This window comes from Mycteria americana, chromosome 2 (genome assembly GCF_035582795.1).
Source record: "Mycteria americana isolate JAX WOST 10 ecotype Jacksonville Zoo and Gardens chromosome 2, USCA_MyAme_1.0, whole genome shotgun sequence".
Taxonomy (NCBI): domain Eukaryota; kingdom Metazoa; phylum Chordata; class Aves; order Ciconiiformes; family Ciconiidae; genus Mycteria; species Mycteria americana.
The window spans coordinates 138,549,398-138,573,991 of NC_134366.1; the positions used below are offsets into that span (position 1 = coordinate 138,549,398).

A 24,594-nucleotide genomic window follows, 5' to 3' on the forward strand; every position below is an offset into this window, starting at 1 on the left:
GACGCCCATTTTGTCCTGACTATGCTATAAAAAAGTACTCATAATGAACTGTTTTCACATTAAGCTATGCGATAAACATTTTCAATTAATATTTCACCTTAAAGATAAATGGATTTGAGAGTAACAACTAGTAGGAATATACAAAAGCCTTCAACATAGAAAGCCTGCTGCCTTTTTAAAACCTGCTGATTCATCCACTCTCTAGTGCTTTAGTACTACATCTTGATGAATATACATAATGATGAAATACTGCATCATTATGAAGAAATGAAGACACGACAGAAAGACATTGAAATCTCTAAAGCCATGTAAAACCCGAAGGCATTAAAATTTATTAAATGATGCAATAACAACAGAATTCTTTATTTACAATAGCATTATTTAACATCAAATAAGCAAATAGCATCAGCAAAGCAATATTAACTTGCATAAATGTATTTAAAATTTCTCTGAATATATCTACCTTTGCATAAACTGCTCACACTAGAAATACAAACATCAATGCAGGTGAACAAAGTGATGTTCAGAGTCAACTCCGTTTTGAAAATAAATCACAACCTGAAACACTGTAAGCTTTCTCCTGAAGAACCATAGTTTATATATTGCTTAATTTTACCCTTGTATAATCTTTTCATATACACACATCTCAGATGCAACTTCATGATGAACTGTACAAATAAAACCCACAAATGACATAAAGGGAAAAAATTAAATGACAGTAAATGTTTGAAGAAATGTGTCCATCATCTCTATTGAACAACAGAAAGATTAAGTGATGATGCACTTATTCCAAAATTGTACACAATTCACTATACAAATATAATACATCAGACAGCTATGTAGGAATATACAAGACTTAAAAACAGATCTAAGGCATTATGCTAGATTTTAGCATTTTGAGGTTCTTGCACATAGCTTTTACCTGTAGTAAGAAACTTAAAAGATTTTTTTTTAGTCTACAAAGAAACACCAGGGAGAAAATTCTAATTAAAATCAAAGCCACTACAGTAAATTTTCTGTTGTGCAGAGAATGCTTTTGCTCTTAGGCAGCATACTACCATACAAATACTAGAAAACTTTTAAATTCACACCAACAATTAATGGCTTAAGTTGCATTTCAAAACTGATTGTGTATCTTTGGGTTCTGCAAGTGGAGCTGTGCCACCCATTTCATCTGTTAAGCCCATATGAATTCCGCTTTTAAACAAAGATTAAAAAATGTATTGTATAAACTGCAAAAACATTGCTTTTAATTAATACAGGCCCAAAGGGATACCGGTGTGGGACAATATTTTAAAGATCGAGTACAAATTAATTCATTGTAGCAAAACAGCTCACTTCACTTTTTAAACTTACCACATTACATGAACACTTAAACAGGTCATATGACCATGTATATATGCTTATTTTTCACATTATGCGCCTTTCACATTTAGTAATGTAAGTAGAACACTGATTAATTGTTCTGTTAAACAAAATCCAAGTACTTTCTCCGACAAATTTACTGTATACAGGATGAAAAATACTGATAATGAAGGGAATTGATTTGGCTTTTTTGTTTCTATAGTGATCAATATGATCAGAAGATTCCTTCACTCACTTTTCTCTTTCATTAGTTAGAAGACGACTGAAGTCACGATGAACCCAAACGGAGCCAAAGTGATAGGTACAATCTCCTTTCTTTCAAAATGGCAATGGATGAGGAAGTATCATAATCACTACAGATGATAAGGGTTTGCAGGTCTGTCATGAAACGGGACAAATTTAAACTATTTTGTCCACTGTGAAAAAGAATAATCTATCTGCAGAGGTTACGGTTAAGAACCAAAAAATAATGGAATAGAAACAAAATTATTTTAAAACTCATTTACACTTTGTGGTGCATGAAGTTAATTCCTTCAAATTTATACATTCCTTACATAAATAATTTTTTGTCAGATATATAATGCAAGTTTAACACAAATGTCATTGTAGTAATGAGGCTGTGGAGCTCAGGGCTGACAGTTATTTTGGTTTCCCATCAGCAGGTAAAAGGATAGCTCGGCTGAACAAATATTCTGTTTGAGTTTGGTAACAAAACGGTGACAGCTGAAAAATGTCATTTCTCCAGAATGGTGGCACTGCCCTCCTTAGGGACAAGCACAGCTGTACATTTCCTGGGCTTTCATCAAAAGCCTCTTACAGAAACAGCCTATTTCGAACCACCTTTATCATATTTTCCTCAGCCTTAAATATAGAATAGCTGCTATTTTATTTGAACTCCCACCTGAAAACCAAAACAAATTAAATGGCAACAGAATAAACCTTTCACTCCCAAAAGGCATGGCTGATGAGATATTATAAAATGCACTGCATTTTACATGACATCAAAAAATTTGCGTTCAGGTTAGAAAGTTTGTGGATTGGGGTTCAGCGGAAAGAAAACAGAGGTCAAAAACATCAATTTCTTAATATTTCAAGTCCTCAGAAACTGATGTCAGTTTAGTAAAAGATTACTCCAACCACAGTGGGCAAGAAAAAAAAAAAACCACCCCCTAACAGTGGCCTGCTTAGTAACAGTTAGTTTTTCTAAGATTTGTTACGAAAGGATATAAACATACAAAAATCAAGAATTGGTTCCTACAGTGGCTGCATATAATATAGGTTAGTTAAATGACATTATGAGCAGAATCACAAGGTTTAGAAAATGAGAAGTCTCAAGCCTACAAATTAGGTCTAATCAAGGCATTGTGATCCTTTACAAAACACTTTTCCAGGAGACACACACGGCTAAGAAGATATCTAATTTAATACTGAAGTACCTCATTTGGAATCAACTTCACAACATGTATATCTCACAAAAATTATACAAGTAAAACACTTAAGTTTTCAACTTAAATTATTGCTTGTTTACATATAAACTGGATTTTATGTACCTTACAAAATGTCCTCATAGTCCACACTGCTTTAAAATAATCAGAAACACACGACAGTGGTGAAGTCTGTAGTGATATCTGCTATAGGTATTACAGGAATTGTTATTTTCCCAGCTAAGGGGATGGGAACCAGAAATTGTCATGCTTTAAAGCAGGTATCTTGAGCTCTTTGATATTATGCACCAATTCTGCCACTACCATAATCAGTACATGCATTACCATCGAACTTTGCTGTTCAGCATCCAGTAACTGGCTGTCCAGATTGCTGGAAACACACCTACGGAAATAAAGGGGTAACCTGTTTTTTTATTCTATTAGAAAGAAGAGGAAGATGACAGAGGTCAGGAGAGCCAGGTAAAAAAATCAGGATTTGCTGATTGTTAGGAATTTAATTAAATAAGAATGTAGCCAACTTGTATTTTTGGATTCATGACTTGCATTATAAACATTACCACAAAACCCAACCGAAACGCCCCTTATAAACAGCCCTCTCGCAGGGTAATTTTCATCTGGTTTACAACTTTAACCCCATTCAAAATTGGTCTGTATAGTTTTCTGTATCGGTTCATCTTCTCTGACTTGTCAGTGGAACGCGCTCGTTGGAGGTCTCTGTATGTACCAGACGTTGCTTCTACACCCTCCTCCACGCCTCCTCTCAGCCCCAAAATGCAGGCCTTAGTCTAAAACACCAGTTTTCAGACGGAACTGAATCCTTTGCACCAGACTGAGTAAGCCAGGGAAAAACAAAGCAAAAAAAACCCAAGGTCTAGAACTAAACAGAAACAGAACAAGAGCATGGTTGTTTTTCCTTAAATACATACATTTAAATACATTCAATCTGACATGGTTTATGAAAATTGCCTGTCAACATTTACTTTGCAGGAGAGATCTAAGTTGCACTAAGGTGAATGCAGTGAACAGACTGAGCAACTGTCTGTACGCTAGCTTCAGACTGTCAAAGAAGAGGCTGCTCTTCAGCAACGACCGCCCGGCTCCCCTCGGGAAGGCAGGGCTGAGTCCTGTCGGCAGCAGGCAGCTGCCCCCGGCGCTGGCAGCTCAGCTGGGTCACGACAAACAGAGGCAGCTCTTCAAACCGGTAAGGATTTGGGGCCGTAAGCCCAGTCAGCTGAAGAAAGGAGCAACTGAACCACCCTCAGGGTCAGCAATATTTCTGCAAAAAAAAGAAATTGGAGAAAAACAAATGAATTCTTCCTTCTGCGGTAGTGAAGATGGACAGGTGAATGAGAGCTGGATGCTGGACTGCAGCATCCACTGTCGATCATACATTGGTGTATTATTTTAAACCTGAAAATTAATTTGAATTTACAAAGCTAGACTTTTCTTTGTGTACACTGATACAATTGACCTGCGATTTAATTCCAGTGATATCTGTGAGGGTTTAATTTCTCTGCATTCTTAGGTCCTTAGTTCATTCCAATTATCATGGACATTAAAACAACTCAGGATCACCTGCCTCTTGTAGACTCCAGCTAAAGGCACAGCAATATGGTTTAAGAGAAGTCTCATACTTGGAGTATGTGCAAAATCTCCCTGTGTTACTGCTGTATCATTCTCAAAGGAAACAACTGCCTTGGTTCACTTTCCCCTCCAAGAATCATAATAAAAAAGGGAATAAAGAAGTAAAAAAAGCTCCAGCAACCGATTCCTAGAGATGTTCTTTACATCATACTTACTACCCTTGCAGTGTCTTTACACAAATAGAATACAAACTGGCTTCAGCTGAGTTGATTATCTTGTACCTTCTTATTTAAGAAAACCTCAGGATGTGGTTTTCACAGTTGTTTTAAGACCGTCCCTTCCAGTGACTGCAATCTGTGCCTCTCTGCCTTCCTCCCCTCGCAAACTCCCGCTCCCACGGGGCGCTGTGGTCAGTCAGGTCAGAGAGCCAATCCAGCCAAAACCCATTTTTCTCCTCCCCTGGGGCTGCTTTTCACTCGTATCCTGTGGCTCTGGCAGCAGAGCGGCTCTTTGCTCGCAGCCTGTTGTGCGCAAGGAAGGCCCCATTTGCTCGGGGACAGCGCTGGCAGTAGGCAGCTTTCTTGCCAGTCCATGGTGCATGCTGCTAGGCTGCCTTCTGGAAGCCGTCTACACCATGCTTTGGACTTTACCACACTTTCCTCTGCAATCACAGAAGGCCTAGAAATGTATCTCTATTGTCAAATAAAGTCAGCGTCAGGAACCATCCCGCGATTCAGAAAAGCAAGGTCCTATGTTTTGTGCACCTGCTATTCCCAGCCCAGCTGGTGCAGCTGGAGCTCTTTGGGGGTGACCAGCCATGAGCACGGTCCCAACGCAGCGAGTCCTGCTCCTGCTCCTCCTCGCTTCATCACAGCACAGAGACACCACACTCGCACCCCTCAAATCCTGACTAATATGGACAAGCTAAACTTTGGCTCTTCTCCCTGACACGTTGCAAGGCAGGTCAGGGACCCTGTTAGTGCTTTTTGATCATAAAGCGTGGAACAGAAGTGAAAATCCAAAGATGACCTTATTTTCAAAGTGGACATCTAGCAAACAGTATCTACAGAGATACTAAATGAATGCTTCCACTATACCAGTGACTTGAAAAAAATTCATGCACTGCAGAAGTTTTTTTTTAACAATGCAACAAAGATTTGAGTCACGGGGTGATAAAATTTATAAAGGAGGGAATAAGACAAAGAAGGCACAAGTGTACCTCTAGGAAAACATTCCCTCACCCCTTTTTATTTAGATATAACCAAAGCAAACAGGACTTCAAAGAAATATGTCAAATTATTATTTCCAGGCTGATAGTGAATGTGGGAAAAATTGCTCAGAATAACTTCCATGGCTGATGTATGCAACTTCAGAGTAGAGATGTAATCTGAAAACCCCAAAGATCATTGACTATAAGATCACTGCTATATTGTATTACGTTAAACTGGACGCCCCTCAAAAACCTCAGCTACAAACCATATTCTTCAGACATTTACTTTTAAATAGGAGCAGGTTCAAAATTTTATTTTACCATGTGAAATTAGTTAATACAAATTTGTTCCAATAATGGCAAAATAATATATTAAACTGTTCCAGTTGCAACTATTTTCAGCTCTACAAATGAAGGGTACTTTGTGTCTTGAAAGAGACAGAAAATTCTCTGTCCTCTAGTTACTCTACAAACAGCTTCTCTGTTAAACATTAGTATCATCTTTGCAAGTCTTAAGCTGTAGAAGTTTCATCCTTAACATGTTAAAACAAAGTGAAACAGTATTAAGCAAACAAATTAAAACAGTAAATGTAGAGATCTGCCATGCATAGTTGTACTGATTTCAGCAATAGCATGTTATTTCCTGGTTACTCAACTCTAAACAGACCTGATCCCTTTAAAGCATACAGTTGTTGAGATCAACTTTATGAAACATTGAAAAAACCCTCAAATTTGTCAGATGAGTTTCTCAGTTTCTCATCTGTCAGATGAATTTCTCAGCTTTCATACGTTAAAGTCACAACTGCCAAGGGATGAAGCACATTAATCCTCTCCTCAGCTTCCCAATTACACAGCTTGAGCTTTAAAAAAAAAAGTTACATAGGAGTAGTTTATAGCACAGACGCATGAAAATAGTAGCTACTTAACCTCTATTACAGTTCAAAGTTCAGTAAAAGGTATTTATAGTGCATATAAACCATCTACATTTTCCTTGACAGTCAGAACTACATTAATACAACCAAAGTAAAATCAGAGTGCAGTCCGATGTACCCTTACAAAATAATTCAAGAGGTTTTAAGAAGTTACTTTTCTCCAGGTGAGACAAAACTGCTCTCATGCATGGCCACTGTCCCTCTCATTGTCATGGCACTGACTCCATTATTTTAAATTTAAATTCCACAGATTCCCTGTCCAAAGTCCTGCCACTCATTTCCTTCCACCTGCACCCTCTTCCCTGACTTCTCTCCACCCTCTCTCGTACCCTTTCTGTCACATCCACCCTCTTTTCTTTCTCTCTTCCACCATTCTTTAAAATCTACCTCCTCTTTCCTCTTCTTTAGTCTGCTTTCCCCTCAACAGCCTTATTCCCTTTCTTTCCTCAGTGGTACCTGGTATTTTGTTCTCTGACAGTCTGGCTTATCTTAGCACATGAAATGTAACTGGTTGGGGAATGCACTAAGTAGGAAGATAACGCCTTGGTACACAACAGTTTCCGCTAACGCAGAACATACTGCATCTTTTTATGAATCACCAAAGTGACCATGAAATGGCTGCAGAAGAGACTCTCTGTGCACAGACCCTCCGCTCTCGGAGACAGGCACTTGGATTTCAATATGGACCATGAAGGTGTAGAAAGAACTGGCCTCCAGGAAGTTTTAAACACATATGTGTGCAAAAAACCAGAGGGATACAATAAAATACACGTACGGTTACTTCCTCCTTGGTACTTTCACATTCTTCATTTTCGTTACTCTTGATACATTTGCAGTCAAATTTGTTTTATTTCCCCTATCACTCAAATTTCTCTTCTCTAACTGTAGAAAACTTTGGATTTTGCTACTGGATGCGGCATAAGAGGAAAACTGGTTTCTTTAATTCCATCTTTCTGATTTCAGCACCGCCTACGAGGAGATGACAGGAAGCAAGGGTGCGAGGGAGCGACCCGAGGCGGGTCTCCCGTAGGAACAACGGGTCAGACCCGCCCGTTTGGATGCCAAGGAGCAGCTGGGGAAGGGGACCATTTAAAGCCTTCCCGCCCCGTCCTCCTGACCGGCAGAGCTGCGGGGAAGGAGCGGCGGGGCGGGAGGAGCCGCGGCGGCAGCGGCAGGCGGCAGCCGCTAGATGGCGCCTTCCCCGCGCCGCGCCGCGCAGCCCCCGCCCGCCCCGCCGCAGGCCGCGGCCGGGGCCCCTGGGGCGGCACCGTGGGGCGGCACGGCGGGGGGGTGCCTCGCCGGGCCCGGCGGGCAGCTGCGGAGGTCTGGGGGTCTGCAGCGCTGCGAGGCCCGCATCACGCAGGGGAAATACCGCTCTCTCCTTTCAAACCACGTCAGGTCTCGAAAGGCCGGGGTCGTTGCACCAAACCTACTTTCCATGAGGATTATTTCCATTAAAAAACCTTCCGCTGAGGAGGGGCGCGTAAAACCGCCTCACAGCCTCGGCCCCGCGCCAAGCACTCCGCAATATCTTTCCTTCGGTACTGTTACTGTCTGGAATACAAATCGGGTTTGACCTCAGCAAACGCTAATTACCCTGTCAGTTGGAGATTTGTGTGAAAATTAGTTCAGTTCTACCGCTCTTCTCAGAAGAAGCACTGTACAGAAAGTAATAAATTAAATAATTCATGAGATTTTTGCCCTAAGTATAATGCAACGAGAAGTGGAAAAACACTTGGGCAGGATGAAACATGAAAGGGGTTAAGCATGCGGCAGTGCAAGTATAAATCAACATCCCATCACCAGCAAATAGTCATGTAATTGCTCTGTAAAAAGCAAATACAACTATACATAAGTCTGCCGAATGTGACTGTTTGTAATTCAATAATGTAATGTCTTCTGTTAATGTAAATGTATTCGGTATTATTCATTTCAGTAATGCTAGCGGGATCTAAACAAGGAACTTAATACAGATGTCACCAAAAGCAGAATTCAAAAAAATTAATTGCAAAAAACTTAATTACTATTACCCTGGGTACTTTTAACTTTGTAAGTAAGAAGATACTGTATCCATTCTAGACCACAGTATATTCATAGTTCCGTTGCCTCTGTATGCCTATGTATGTCATTTCTCACCCGTGTTGCATCTCCGTCCTGCTTTATCATATCCATTCCAGGCAGCTGGTTTGGAAAAAGATTGCCTCCCCTCATAGCAGGATCATTAACCTATTGGTAACAAGATATTAAGGAGAATGAATTAGAAAATACGTTGGGAAGAGGGCTGGGAATTAAAAAGAAGCATTACAAACCACTACGCTACTTGCATGTACCAACATCCACTTTTGAGATGATGTTGCAATCAGGGAAGTGACTACATAGCTGAGCACCCTTCTTGTGCAGCATGTGTTTGACTCTCATTATTCTGCTTCACAGTCAGCAACAAAGATTTCATTCCTGATACTATGACCCTTGTGCATATTTTACAAAACCGGCTCCATAAATTAGGTCAGTATTATTTGAAGAGGACATGCCTGCTATGAAAGTCCTGACAGCAGAAACCCGTAACTGCTTTCCTAACCTCAATAACACACAGCTTTTCTGCTTGCAAACCACCACACAATTTTTTTCAAAGCCTGATGAGATAACATGTAGGCTGAATAATACCAACTATTGACTTAGTTTTAATGACGCTTATTTTTCTGCTCGTAAGCAATGGGAGAAAGAGAGCATTAAATGGGAAAGCCTGCAGCTGCATGCTTTCCTAAACGGATGGTCTCAACAATTTCCCGAACACAGCCACGGGAAAGGATTGAAGCTCTCTGTTTCTGCACAACCAAAGGGTCCGTCATGCTTAGTTATGTGGAAAGAGTGACTTGCCAAATTTACAGCACTGCTTTCTTAATCAAGGGATTAATCTCACCGTGTAGGAACTGGTATAAATACAAAACACAGCCCTTCAGCATGGTTCTGAAATATTAGAAAATCCAGCTTTCCTTAGAAGCTTTACAAGGAAAGAAACCTCTTCCTAGGGAGTCTTTGTTGACTTGGTTCTCTCTGTTACTTCCCTCAGACTAGATGGATGTGATAATAGTGAAGATATGCCCCTCCAGAAAGGAAAAAGATGTTTTCTGTGTCACCTGCCCTTTAGGAGACTCGTGTTGCCAAGGAGAGGAGATTCTGTCACTGCGCTACCTCACTTCAGCTACAGCAACCTGCTGCAGCAAGGGGGGAAGACTATCGTGAATTTACCACACCAAAGTCTTCTCGTTCCAGGTCCTCCTGACTCTTGTTTCTGTTGCTATTCACCGATTTTGCAAAACATTACAAAGCTAAAGGCAATCACATGCAACCACCTAAAGAGGTGGTTTCAAATGCTGCCAGAGACAAGACTGCAGTTCAACAGGAAAGATTAAAAACTTAAATATTTTTGCCATAGGAATTTCAATGCTGAAGAAATTGATTGTTTAGCGCTGCAAGCCTTCTAGTGATGCTTTCTGCTTCTCAATACAAATGGGCAGATTTTTAAACCTGAATCTGAAAATTTAAGTCAGAAGGGAAGAGGACCACACTATTTTGTTCGGAAAGAAAGAAAGAAGGCAGCTTCGCAGCTTTATCTACATGCATTTGACTAAGCAACAGAACCCATGTTTGAAAAGTGTTTTCTGCTATTGATCAACGTTCATGAGAATGCAGAAGGACAAATGCCTTTTCTGTTTGTTCAGCAGACAAAGGAAGGAAAAAATTAAAAGCAGAAATAAAAAATGTATACTGAATCAACAGCAGTTTTGGAACAAAAAGATGAGTGCGTGTTTTGCATCAGGGCAGAGTTAGGACAGGTATGGAAAAGGAAGATGGTTCCAGGCTGTACGCCTCAAAGGCAGCAAAGGCACCAGTCAAGTTCCTATCACAGAATCTCTCTGCCAGTGATGATGCAAGAATCCTGACTGGCATGGTAACAGATACAAAAAAAATCTACCGTTTTGTTATAGAGTACATTTGCTTCAGAAGTCCTTGAAACAAAACACCCCACATTGACACATTAACTTTTCTGACTGCAGTAGCAATTCCATCAGAAAAGTATAGAGAAGGACAAAGAAATGGAAGGGTTATCATTTTCTGAAGACAGGTCAACTGGTGTTATCAGACATGAAATCTGACTAAAACAAGACAGAAGATGTTTAACGATTCCTTTGCAATTAAGCACATTAATACAGCCTCCTGCTAATAAAGCAGAATTATATACAAGGTGTCTAATAAGAAAAGTTTCCTACCACTCCCGAGCTCCCTTCATCCGGTATGCTGAGCAGAATCAAAATACTCTTTCAAGATAACTCTTTGTAGATGCCATGATAATTTTGGCCTGGGGAGTACTGCACCTGTGCAGATTAATAAGCATCTACTCTGAGGGGACATCTAGATAGTGATTTATTTCATATACTGAAAAGTCTCTTCTCTTGCATAGATTTCAAATTGCTTCTCTGACAATTCAGTAAAAACATGGATCCGTGATGCAAAATAAGTTAATGGGCAAAAACACGGCAACAGTCCATTGTGCAAACAAGAGGACAATGAGAACAAGAAGACAGTAAGTTGTGTAAATGGTGCAAAACCGGGAAGGTTTAGACTTTCTTGATGCCTAGGGAAGCTGTTTTGGACAGAAGAAACCCGCGGACCTGGCAGCTAGCGTTTCAGCATTCCTGATATCAGCCTGGTATCAGAATAGACACTAGTAAGAGCAGCCTAGAGAGCTTTAACGTAATTGTAAGGGAGAAGATGATAATAAGACAAGGTCTGATCCCTCAAGTACATAAAAGAGTCTCTAAGCATCAAAAACATCGAGCCCACGGAAAACAACATTTTGGGCAAAATCTTCATTTTCTATTTGGTGATGCTGGGAGCCTAGGCAGTCAACAAGAGAAGCTAGAGATATACCAGGTATGAGCAGATAAACACCAAACTTAGTATTTTTGAGCTCTGGATATGTCTGTATGATACAGTACGGTGCCACAAAGAGAGACAGGAGACAGAGCCAAACAAACCTGTTAGGTGCCAAAGGTACTGTACTTGCTTTTGGCCAGGTAAATAAGCCCAGGCACAGCTTTTTACTAACAAGTAATACATATTACTTCCAAAACCATCCAATAACATATGAAGTGTTAAGTCTTTTTTCAAAAGCTGGAACACATTTGTAGTGTAACCACTGTTATTCACTGTGGTTAGAAAGAGATGAGCATGTGAAGTTAAAATTATGTATTACAGAACAAAAAAATGGCAATGAATAAATAAGTAAGTAAAAGTGTAAGTGACAGTATAAAAAAAGCCAAAAGAATGAATGAAATGGCAACAGTCAGCAGAATTGAAGAAAATATAGTCATCTTGAAAACCACCAGTTACAAGAAAACGTTTAGTGCAGCCTAGGTCAATTGCTAAATAAAGATGCCAAATTGTAAAACACTATGGCCTGAACACAGAAAATATTAAACCAATTTTAGTGTTCATATAAACATTTTTATTTATTCCTGTCTCTCAGAAAAGAAAATGTGAAGCAGCACAGCACAAACATTCCTGAGGACTAAAAAGTACTGTCTTGTGGCCCAGAAATGGCCCCTCAGCTGCCAGCTGGCCACCTCTGACCTAGATGAAACATAAAACATTTGCTTGCAGAGTTTGCAGACGACAGAGTGCTGGGGTGGTAAATCAGGAGGAAAACAGGTTACTGTTACAGAATGAGCCACAGCACTTAAGGAAGGTAATACGTTTGGGAAACGCAGGTTTCATCTACGTAGAACGTGCTGAGGAGGATTTGGGGATCATCGTAAGGGTTTTAGTACGTGCTCGCCAGTGCGGCATTGTCACCAACAGAGCCAAAGCAACCCATGGATTGAAAGAGAAATTACAAGCAGAACTTGACTCTACACAGCTTTGGTGCAGTCACTGTTAAATCACTGTCTCCAGTTACTCTGTCCATACTTCTAGAAGGAGGTTACAACAACGGAATTTAAAGTAGATCCACAAAAGGGACTGACGGGCTGAAAAACAACGGTTGAGGTGGATGAAGAACCTCAGCCTATTCAGCTTACTGGAAGTCAGATAAATGCTATCTTGAAACAAGATCTTGTAGCCTAACAGGAAGGAAAAGCAGTGCGACAACTGTGCTAGTGGAAACAGTAGTCTGCATGGAAATCTTTGAAATAAAACCAGATCTCTTTCTATAATGCAGGTTTCTCAATTCAGGTTCCTGGGGAAAGTTATGTTGCATGGGCATGCTGAGAAATCAGACTGGGCTGTCACCTTCAAATCCCCACACTTTTCTTTTTGGTTTTACTACGGTTTTACTACATTAAATGTGTGCAACAGTATGCACTTGGGAACTAAGAATAATAAAAAAGTCTGCTATAGTTGGGCGTAGCAACTGGGAATATCAGAGAAGGTGACAGATTTGGGAGTATCAAAATTACTTCAGGTCACCAGTATGCGGCAGCTGTAAAAGACAAATGTGATCTGGGGCTATATCTGTCAGAGTATTCCAAGAGAAATGGGGAAGAACTAGTGTTATGCACATGGCTCTGGTGCTTAGGAAATACTGATTCAAACTGGAACAGGTGCAGAAAGGGAAAGGGAATTTAAAGCCTACAAGAAGAGACTGAAACACTGTGGCTTGTTTAACTTACAAGAAAAACCCCAAGAAACCCAAAACAAAACAATCCAACAACCTCAAAACAACAACAACAAAAAATCATGTTGATAGAATGGCTCTTTCTGAAATACAAGAGGAGAAAAGAGCTATTTAAGCTAAAGGACAATGCTGGAAAAGTCAATAGTCTGTTACCAAATTTAGGCTGGAAAATTGGATATTAGGAAAAATTTCTTTACCGAAAGGGTTGTCAAGCATTGGAAGAGGCTGCCCAGGGAACTGGTTGAGTCACCATCCCTGGAGGTATTTAAAAGACACATAGATGTGGTGCTTAGGGACATGGTTTACTGGTGGACTTGGCAGTGCCAGGTTAATGGTTGGACCTGATGATCTTAAAGGTCTTTTCCAACCTAAATGATTCTGTGATTATGGTCTCAGAAGAAGAGTTTAGGATATTGTCCACCATAGCAGGAGATGCTGCCTGAAGACAAAAGAGGTACTTTCCTGCCAGTATTTCTAAGAAAAGTCTGTATTTTCTGTGTGTTGAAGAAACGGGAGTTCAGCTCTGAAACAAACATATGAACCTATTAATTAAGAGGACTTGTTTGTCAAATACTTATTAACGTACTGTGTGAGTTTAATTGCAGGTCAACAAACAGAAATGTTATTTTCCTTATTTCAGATACCCTAAGTAGCAGTCTCAAATAAAAACAAGTGTGCAAACCTCCTCTCAGCAGAAAAGAACAGGTTACTTACCTATTGATTCAGCAATCTATTTTATATGCACCACATTACAAAAACTGTGGATTTTGTGCTCGTGAAGGTGCCAGATTGATAGTTCTTGAAGTTGACTGCCTATTGTCTGGTACTGCAAACACAGGGGCAGTAGAAGCATCTTCCACACACTGCCCATGCCAGCATCTTTCACTCTTATCTCTAGGAAACAGCTGCCTGCCGTTCAGTCCTAGCCTCTATTGCTGAGAAAATTAGCAAGGCCGCTGGTGACCTGCAACTGTGCTATGGAAACTTACCTACTGAGAACAGGAGCTAGATCAGCACGCGCTTTCCACGAAGTCCAGGACCAACTACATGTGCTAGCTATAGTGGTGCTAGGTCACAATAGGAAATTTAGATGCAAAAGGTGCTCTCTACCTCATCGGTCACCTTGGTTATCTGAGTGCAGAGCTAAAAACAAAGCCTTTTTAACATCATCATTTCTCAAGAAAACTAGTAAAAGAAAGGTAATGGCTTACAGCAGTTACAGCCCAACGCAGCGGACCTGAAAAACTACTGAAAGTCAAAGAAAATCCTCTAGCTGTCATCTCAAGTCCTTCAATTCTCACCTGCTCAGGACCCATGGAGGACAACCCTGATGTAGGCACAGAGGTCGCTGAGGTCATGCTGATCTGCCCTGTCATCTGGTTCATGTTGTTCATACCACTTGTGTTGGTTGCCATGGATACACTGATGTTCATGTTATTATTGTACATGCTGGTGCTTGCTTGCTGCCCAAAATGTGGTGGGGACTGTTGTGAAAACATGCTACAGCAAGGAATGGAAAAAGCAATGTGTCAGACTTAGAATGCTGAAGCCACTAAGAAACTACTCTCTTTTTAATATACCTTAAGCTAGAATTTGTACACACTGTCGTTTATGCCAACTTCAAAGGAAAGACTAGTTTTCAGCTACATTAATGTCTAAGGAATAGATTTTCAAAATTTAAGGTCCCAGGTCTGTGCACAAAAATGCATGCCTTTGCGTGTGAAACTATGGCAGAGTACAAATCTGTTATGCCTGTGCAACAACAGCCAATTAGCTGTCTAAATGGGCTTTGTATATATTTTAAATATGTTTGGGAAAGTAATTTTTGGAGGCAAAGGAAAACCCCTTTTTCTCCCTCCAGTGTTAGCACAGCACAGGACTGTTGAGCTGATATTGGATCTGGTCTAATACACCTTTTTGCAAAAGAGGCCATTTGCACCTATGAATACCAGATTTGCACATACAGTTATGGCAAGTGGGCTCACAAATATAGACATGCAATTGTGCAGAAATTCATTTACTAAACCTTGGCATCAGGTTTTGAAAATGTGGCACTGTAAGAAACAACATCAAGTCTAAGCCAATTACCCTCTATGTTCCTTTAAGGCCATTTCAGAACAACTCAAGGAGGAGCAACTGTGGAAGATCTCATCCCAGATTTTATTCAAAGTCAAGTGCTTTCTGGATAGTATCTTCCTTCCCGTTACGTCAGAAGTCATATGAGAGACTTATATTTCCTAAAACGCATTTCACTGTTTACATATCAGTCTCTTCTACTCTTTGACCATAATCCAACAGTCAATGAAGGGATTATTACTGACAATCTGTCTGTTTGGAGGATCTGCACTAGACTGAAATACTGTGGAAGGGCTTGCTGCGTGTCAGATGGCACACAGTAACCACCTCTGTATCAATGGCTGACTTTTACTTCCCTGCAAAGCACTGCTCCCACAGCTGAGGAAATCTTTCAGGGTTAACGCTCAACCTTGCACTTGGGTATTCCATTAGGCTATTGCTGTGCACTGTGAGACTTGGTGGAGTGCAACGGCATTCTGGGCACAGGACCAAACTCAGAAAATGCCACCATTCTCTTCCTTCCAATTCTGTGTCTTTTCAGGCCACCTAACCCCATTTTTAAGTTGTTATCTGGATGGCTGAAACAGTACACTACAGATCATTGTGAATACTCAGTGGCTTGTGTAAGCACATTTGACATGTCTCTGCCATAGAGCTGCAGTTTAGCAAGCCAACCATTGGTCTTATCGAGCTGCCCCTGCTGCCGTTTCAGCAGAAGCCACGACAGCAGCAGCTATGCCTCCTGCAGATGCTTCAGGAAGACAGTGAGGAAGGGGCATGGGCAAGGACAAGGATGGGGATAAATCAGTTGCTTTAGGGGGAACTTGGGTCAGCCTTGTCATGGAAATTCTGTTTTTCTGGGTTTATTAAATCTTTGTCAAGCAGCGGGAAAACGATTTGTTGCTGGGCTGGGATAGTAAGAGCAGCCCGAGAACTTCAGGATGACAAAAGCACTGTGCTAGAGAGACAACTGTGTGCACCCCAGTGTCAAGTGATACAGGCTGTACACCACCCTGATAGCTCCTCCTGTCTTCCAGTGAAAAGCACAGATCACTGCCATCTGGAAGCTCGTTGCTGCCTACTGATAGCGTTCAACACCCAACCCATTCAATGTGGACAGACTGATTATTAGAGCTATACCGACTGGGGCACGGGCCTCAACTGAAAAGGTGACTGCATGCATGAGGCATGCTACAATGCTCTCACAGAATGACAGTTATATGCTGACCCCCAGTATGTGGCAAGCACTAATGGATTGAACCTGGTTGCACTCCAGCGTTTAAAGTGGGAGGTGATATCCAGTCACCGCAATTCCAGAGCAGTAGGGAATGCATAGGCTCCGCCGGCTCAGCTGATCCAGCCGTGTGGAAAGCAGTGTGGGAGCACATGAAAATCGTATGCAGAAGAAACGCATCCACATAAACATTAGGGGCTGGAGCTCACTGTGCAGCAGAGGTGCTTCTTAAGGACACACAGTGTTTTACCAGTTATGACAGACAAAGCAATGCATTGTGTGGATGCAGGTCTTTTAGCTATGCACTCACTTTGCCTTGTATGAAGACAGAATTTAAACCAACTCGTCAAGCCAAATTGAAAAGAAATCTCTTTTAGGATAGTTAACAACAAACAAATAAGCAAACAATTACATATAAACAACCCCATAGGTAAGTGTAGACCATAAATGACCCCATTACTCTGTGTGTTCATTTTGGTTTTGTTCCGGATTTACCTGTTTCCACCCATACTCCCTTGTGCCCACCCATTCATCTCCGTAGAGGACTGATAGGCAGGATTAGCCTGAGACTGCTGAATCATGGGGCTTTGAGTATGAGCCAGTCTTGGGGACATTAGTGGACTCTGAGGTGTGGTGGCCCCTGTGAAGCCTGGATCGGGCTGCTGACTAATACCTGAAGAAGAAAATGAGAAATTTAGCCACTGTACATTCAAAGTTAAAACAAGCCAAGAGCTCATACCTGCAGACATGTCTTTACACAGTCCTACTTATGTCATGTGAAACCTACAACCTTGTGTCTTAATGTGGGATCTAGATTAAAAGCAAGACATCATCAACTAATACTTATGTCTAACCCTAAAAAAATCATTTTGCATAAGTATGTTGGCTACCTGCGTGTCCCAATCACACAAGCAGTCTCTCCTTTCTACAGACCAAAAGAAAAACACTGGCAAGTGACTTTTTTTTTTTCAGAAACTGCATTCAAAACAACAAATAAAACATTTTGCTTCTGTGTATAAGTCCATTTTAGTGAAAGTTCTGCATGACCTGTTTACTGCATGGCACCACTTTTTAACATTTAGGCTGTAATTTTCAACTTTTTCTAAAGTTCCTAGAACCTTAGTATCTCTATTTCTGTGTCCCTGCAAAAACAGGCAATGACGTTTTGTGCGAGCATTTAATAACTTTGTAAAAATAAAAAAAATATCTAGATGCAAAGAAAACCTAATTTAAGCTGTTGTATGCCAATTGTGTGCAGAAATTTTGTTTTAAACCAGGTCATTTTGGTGGTGTTTAAGTTCATCACGAACAGCACACTCAACAGAAACAAGCCACCCTTAATGCTGGCATAAGAATCAGGTGGTATGAAATATATTCCTATATTCGCTCTCTGCATGACTTAACTTCTTACTGGTGTAAAGGATAACAGATCAATAAGAGTAGGTAGCAAATTTAGAATTGGATGGACATAATTTGTTCTATCAGCAGAACTTGCACATTTCATATTATTTAATATATTTGCAATATAACTTATACAATACTTACAAATAAAGTAAAGCTGTATAAACATAACCAAATGGAGGTAACTGCCCCATGCACCCCCAGAACAAAGCAGTATACAGCTTTGTAAAACGTACAACAAAATGGTATTAGCTGTCATATTACACACAAGTTTAAGGACAGGGAAGGGAATACCTAATCTGAAATGAATTTTTATTATTTAAACTCAATAGTTAGTTGCTAATTTTACATTATAATGCACACACAAAGAATTATCTTTTTTGGGAAGAATCTGCCGGATACTTAAGCAATATCTCATTACGAAAACACAAAAAATCTCCACCAATATAAAAATGATTTAAAAGGATTATGTACAGCTTTGTTTCTGATGAGGCTTCTGGTCACCTTATGCTGTTTGCCAGCATCAATTCATATCTTTTTCTTCATTTGTACTTTTTACTGTACATATTGGTTTGTTGAGTGTAGTCAAAATTCAGAGTCCATCAAGCCAATACATATACACATACGTGTTCCTGTGTGCATACACATTTGTATGTGTTTATATGTATAGACACATGCGAACACACACATCACACTTCTGCTATTGCTCAAAAAAAGAGCAGTGCTCAGAGAATACGTGGTACTAGAGCGAGGAAAGTGGAAGGTACCATGTTGCATTTGAGGACTCCCAAGGGGCCTGAAGCTCCACATTTCCCATCGTTCCCAGGGAGCCAGGCAAGGGGCTGTAGGAAGGGGGCTTGGACCCAGCACTGGGGAGGACACGGGGGAGTAAGGACTGCCGAAAGGCACTGGGGGGGTGGAATCAGTACCGTAGTTTGGAGGAAACGGAAACTGCTGTGCATTTGCCTGCGGGATCCGCGGATTGCTCATGGTTGCTGGTATGCCACCGGCGGCCACCATGCTGGGGGTCATGCTCAAGCCCTGCCCTCGCATCATCAGCGTCCGCTGCTGCACCTGCTGCTGCTGCTGCTGCATCTGCCGCTGCCGCAGGTGCTGGCTCAGGATCTCCCGCTGCCTCTGCGCCAGCATCTGCGCATTGATAGGGCCCTGCAGGGAAAACCACCGACACCTGTCAATAACCCCTTCTAAGGCAACCTGATCAGTGGAGGCATCTCCACTGGAGCAATCTGGAAGACTCCAGCTCTTTTTTTCCCCCACCACACAACTAACAATAATATTAAACAGGAGAAAATAATCCTATTAATACTTCTGCTGGGAAAGACTTCCAACAGTGCAAGAGTCAATAACTGAAATAATACCAGTGTTTAATGTTGCAGATTTGTAATTGCAAACAGAGTAGCTCATTAAAGAAATGCATCTTTAGGAAATGAGAAGCTTGGTTAAAAATGCAGTTATATCATATCTCTAGTAAACAACCATCCACCCCATGTAAATATGGGAAAGACTCTCAGAAATAAAACAGTAAAATACTTATCATACGGACTGCGTTATTTGTATTCAAGCTTTAGAATTTATTGTATGTATTTACCACATAGCATTACTACTGTATTTAACTGGGGGGAGAAAGAAGAAAACAAAGTGATTTTTTGTTTTTAAAAGTACTGTTTTCTCTCACCTGTGTTGGCACTCCAGGTCTCAAAGACAGATTCATATTGGAGACACTGCTGATCTGATTTATCAGTGGCTGCCGATTCTAAAGAAAAAAAACAACCCCAACACCAAACCCCAAAAGTTTTTAGAAGGAAAACAAGAAAAGGGAAATTTTATATACAGAGGTATATATATCTACTTCCCGATCAGTTGGTTTGAGGACCTAGTTTTACATATTCAAGCAGGGACTAGTTTTCCTGCTCAAGTCCTATTATAATTCACAGAATCCTGTTTCTTAAGGAGATAATACACCATACAAATAACAACACAGGCATTAAGCCATTTACCAAACATGCTGCCTCTACAGTTCTTGTCCTTTTTAAGTTTGGGACTGGACTGTTGAGATTTACTCTGAATTAGACTCTATCCTGATGTTTGAAGGCAGAAATGATCTTTCCTCCTCCACTAGAAAAGCATCTTATTGATAGCACTATGAACCTATATACTTAAAAACGAACAAGAAACAACAACTTCAAGTGATCCTCAAAAGTAGACTAATGCCAAGGAAAAAAAAAAGGATGGAGGTAACAAGCAGCAATAAAAGCATTTAGATTGCTGGTAGAGCCAAGATATACCAAACAGAAAAAGACTAGCTTTGCTCAAAGAATTAGTGAGACCTAGGCTTAAATACTAGGCACATTCTTGCGCAGTATTACAGAAAGAGTAACGGAAAGACGCAAAAAAAGATCAAAAAGGAGAAGGCACGAGGTGCTGTCTCGGCAAACTCATTATGGCTAGCGTTTTTAGTTTACAAGTGGAATTAGGCTATAATAAAACAGGGTACACGCTTAAGAGCTGGTCTGTTCGGAGCCAGCTGACAGTCAGTAGGTGCCGCCCAGGAGAGGCGCCTGCGCCCGCGTGAAACTGGGCACGGGAGCGGACGTACCTGCTGTGCCTGCAGCCTGTGCTGCAGCTGGAGCCGCAGCTGGTTTGGCTGGTTCTGCACGATGCCGGCGGGCCGGAGGCCGGGCCGGGGCTGCATGCGCAGGGCTGCGTACCCCGGGCGCTGCCCCATGGGGTGGAAGCTCGGGTCCTGCATGGGCGCGTAGCTGCCCTGCGCCATCTGAGCCTGCGCCGCGTACTGCTGGGAGAACACCGGAGCCTTCTGCTCCATCAGGATGCTCGACTCTTGGCTGGGGAAGGTCTCTGGGTCGACAGCTTGGCTCTGCAGAAATACGTGAACAACAGAAACAGTTGCCTGGACGTGGCTTTTCACAGGATTATACGAGACTAATACAGACACCCTGCAAAACCAACCTTCTAGGCTGTGAATGTTTTAATACAGAAAATTACATAAATTTTCTTTACCTAAATATGAAACTTAAAAATAAATAGAATTGTATTTTTGAGTGTCAAAACACATTCATGGAGACAAATTCCTCCTCTCTTTTTTTTTTTTTTTTAAAAAACAAAGACCCACAATCTTTGTCATGTTCCTAACATAGCCATTGTATCATTCTGCTAACAAATAAAAACCTGAAATGACAAATGCTATATGAAAATTTGTAAATGAACTGATGCCAGCATATTTTTGCCATTGAATCCGAGATAAATTCAAAGACGTTACAAATGAATAAGGATAAGAAAGTAGGTTTTTATCAGTATCTTTAAACAAAATAATGACTTCAAATAAAGATGCCTGAAACTATTACAGAAGCTAATGTGAACAGAGTGCCTAATTCTTTCAGGACACTTTCACACAAACTGATTATCCATCAGCATAAAAAAGCTAACACAATTCTAAACTCTATTCTATATACTCCCCTAATATTTGCTCTAGCCAGAATAATTTTATAGCTTATTCCACACTGACCTTGGAAATCAAGTTAATCTAAATTTCAGTGCCCTCATGAAAGAAAGACTTTAAGCTCCTATAAAACATTTGATGGATATTTTAAAAACATGTTCTAGAATGCAACAGTTCTCTTACCTGCAAAATTCTTTAACTGTTTCCACTGAGATACTAATTAAATAGAAAGATATTTACCCCTTAGTCTGAAATAAAACATTATTCATATTTTTCTGGTGGTGGTGTTCCAAAAGCTATGTCATATTGCCTGAAAGTGTCACACTGCAAAATTGAAGTTCAGCAATAAATTATATCTCTAGCTTAACACCTCACTGAGTTCTGTGTTGTACCAAATAGGCTTGGAGATAGTTTTCTCATGTCCAAAGCAGGATGTCATTGGTCCCACTTCATATCTAAAATGCAGAGCTAGTTCAGAGTTATGCTCAGGATGCTGATGAGTGCTGGGAAATTAAATAGGTATTCTAGGCTTGTCCGAGAATATTAAATCGTTATAGAGATACATACAGCTGTTTTTGGAAATACCATTTTGATGCTAGAAACATCAAGCGCTCACTTTTCCCCCCAATTATTTTTTTTTTACCACACTTTTTTTGCATCATATAACACTGAAATGGAAAAGAACCAAGTGGAAGCTAATAAAAAATAATTGTGGGCAAAAAAAATGGATGAAAAAGAATAGAACAAATTCATGCTGCAAAGTTTAGGAAGCACGTTTGTAATAAAAAAAAAAAATTACAGTTTTAAGTGGTTGGAATGAAATCAGCTGCTTCAGGTGAAACTCATCCCTTAACACACATTAATCAACTAAGGGAAAAACTATGGGTGAAATTACACGTTACAGGTTTGCTCATCCAAAAGCTTGTTGCCCCCGTCACACAAAGGTCTTGACTTTACTCCTCTGCTCCTAGGTCTTCACGTTCTTTTTTTCTTCTTTCCTATACCCCGTTGCTGTACCTTTCTCCCATACAGTTGTTCCTCTGACCACGAGATAAGCAGAAGCCTGTTAATTTTTTGGCTTAGGTCAGGTTAGTTGCATAAAGCAAAGTGGCTCAGCACAGGTCAGAAGAAGGAGAGCTAGGTGAGGATGGCAGAGAAGAGGAAGGAAGAGTAAACCTGGGGCTGAAGGAAGCTTTTCAGGTGACATTGAACTGTTAGATGAACTCCCACAAAAATATGTAACTCCATCCTAGCTTGCAAGAAGTGTTTTATAATCCCCTTCTTTGACACACATTTTACCTCCACCTTGACAACGCATCCTTTAAATGCAATACCTAAAACATGCAGTGCAATGTCCAGTATACCTGGCTAACTAGTTCTGGTATGCCTAGAGCCCTGTCGATTTCTTCTAAGCCATCAAAATTCCTTAATGCCATGTAAAGCTGATCCAGGAGAGCACCCTCATCACTTGGTGACTCTGATGAAGGATGATTACACAAGAGATCATCTGGTGAGCTGCCAAATGGTTGCCTGTGAAAACATGAACACAGCGTTGGTAAACAGCTGCTGAAAAACAAGAAATAATATCAGAGGATTAGTACTCAAATTGAACTAACAAGTGGAGACAGAAATTATTTTAATCGCTGCCAATTTTGTTTAGAAAACTATTCTGGATGAAAGGTATGCTACTCAAAGAAATAACTAGTGTGATTAATGCCTGTCAAGACCCTACAAGCACGGTGTATCCAGCAAGTGAGCAAGCACACCAAAGGGACGCCCGAGTGCTGATTTCATATTACAGGGTCAACAGAGGAACGGAGAAGTCAGTATAGAATATAGTCACTGAACACAGAAGGTTAAATAATTTTTTTTTTTTAACTAAATGTAACTTTGAATTTTAGACGTTAGATTAAGTATACTATCACAAGTAGAAGAAGAACTAATTTCCATAGACACTCTTCTTAACTGATTTTCTATCAGACTAAGCAAGCCGAACAGGTCACAGAGGGGTCTGAGGATTGTCTGAGCTCGCACAAACCGAACATCTGGAAGAGCTGGCCAGAAGCATGAGGCAGTAGGGAGGAAAGGACATTCCCCTTTTTGTTTGCGGCAAAACACTGCATCAGCTCAACCCATCTTACAGAATTGCACACTTGGGTACCAGTTTATGCACTCGGTTATGTGCCTCAGAAAGGTGTCAGCAAGAATTTGGTTACTGTCAGGCAGAGTGTGCTGGCTTACCCCTGAATTTGTATGCAAAGCACACTCACAGTTACAAAGGCAGAATAAAGGTTTATTCCAAACCCAAAGGACAAAACTTACTGAGAAACAAACTAAATCTGAAACAACACCTTATCTGCAGCCAAATGACATATTTTTGTTTTGCAGTTCACACACGAGCCCTACTTCACGCACAATACTACAAGACTACAATAGAAAATATAAAAAGCAAAGCATTCTGCAAGCAAGGGCGGCTACTATATGCACATCATGGCAGAATCTCATCCCAGATAATTACTCAGAGACAACAAAAGCTGTCACACATGGAGGGAGGAAACAGCACTATATGTGAACCCTTTTTACATGTCTGTTTGGAAAAACAAAGAAACATGTTTGTGTATTTAGTTTCCATAATGAGATATATCGTTGCCATGGAAGTCTAATCTCTATGTCAAAGCTAAGCAGAAGGAAAGAGCTGCATCATCAGGCTATACACCTAAAAACCCAAAGGATGGCAAGCAGGAAAATTAACAAAACCATATTCTTTTAAATTAGATCCTGGACTGAAAAAAAAAAAAAAAAAAAAAAAAAAAAAAAAAAAAAAAAGGATACATATGATGTACCTTTAAAACACCGCAAAGTATTAATCAATTTCATGTATAGAAAAGTTTCTATAACTCTCACAGATGGAATTATAAATCAGTAAAAGGGAAGAGCAAAAAAAAAAAAAAAATCCTTTGAATCAAATTGCTTGCAAACTTTAAAGATGACTTATAAGAAGGGATCTATGATCTGGAAAAATAATCAATGGGGCTAGCCAAAAACCTCCCTCAAACTGTAAATACATATGGTAAGAAAAACTTTAAAACATTTGTCAAATTCTGCATGTTAAGCAATGACAATTACTTTGTTTTTTCCCCATTTCTTTTATATACCACAATGATAATGTTTAATTTTTCTCTAAAAGAATTAT

General features: G+C 40.4%; 1 protein-coding gene across 6 annotated transcripts in view; it reads right to left on the reverse strand.

The window, feature by feature from the left end:
* Positions 1 to 309: 309 nt before the first annotated feature.
* The window catches only part of NCOA2 (nuclear receptor coactivator 2), a 197,534-nt gene continuing 173,249 nt past the window's right edge, over positions 310 to 24,594 (reverse strand). For all 6 annotated transcript variants that reach the window (XM_075494787.1, XM_075494790.1, XM_075494786.1 and 3 more), the window contains 8 exons: positions 22,766 to 22,931; positions 20,541 to 20,819; positions 19,620 to 19,697; positions 18,853 to 19,090; positions 17,018 to 17,195; positions 14,514 to 14,712; positions 8,673 to 8,762; positions 310 to 4,086 (listed from right to left, as the gene is read on the reverse strand). In XM_075494787.1, coding sequence (XP_075350902.1) covers positions 4,075 to 4,086; positions 8,673 to 8,762; positions 14,514 to 14,712; positions 17,018 to 17,195; positions 18,853 to 19,090; positions 19,620 to 19,697; positions 20,541 to 20,819; positions 22,766 to 22,931 — 1,240 coding nt within the window. In that variant the 3' untranslated portion in view covers positions 310 to 4,074. The remainder of the gene's footprint in view (positions 4,087 to 8,672; positions 8,763 to 14,513; positions 14,713 to 17,017; positions 17,196 to 18,852; positions 19,091 to 19,619; positions 19,698 to 20,540; positions 20,820 to 22,765; positions 22,932 to 24,594) is intronic.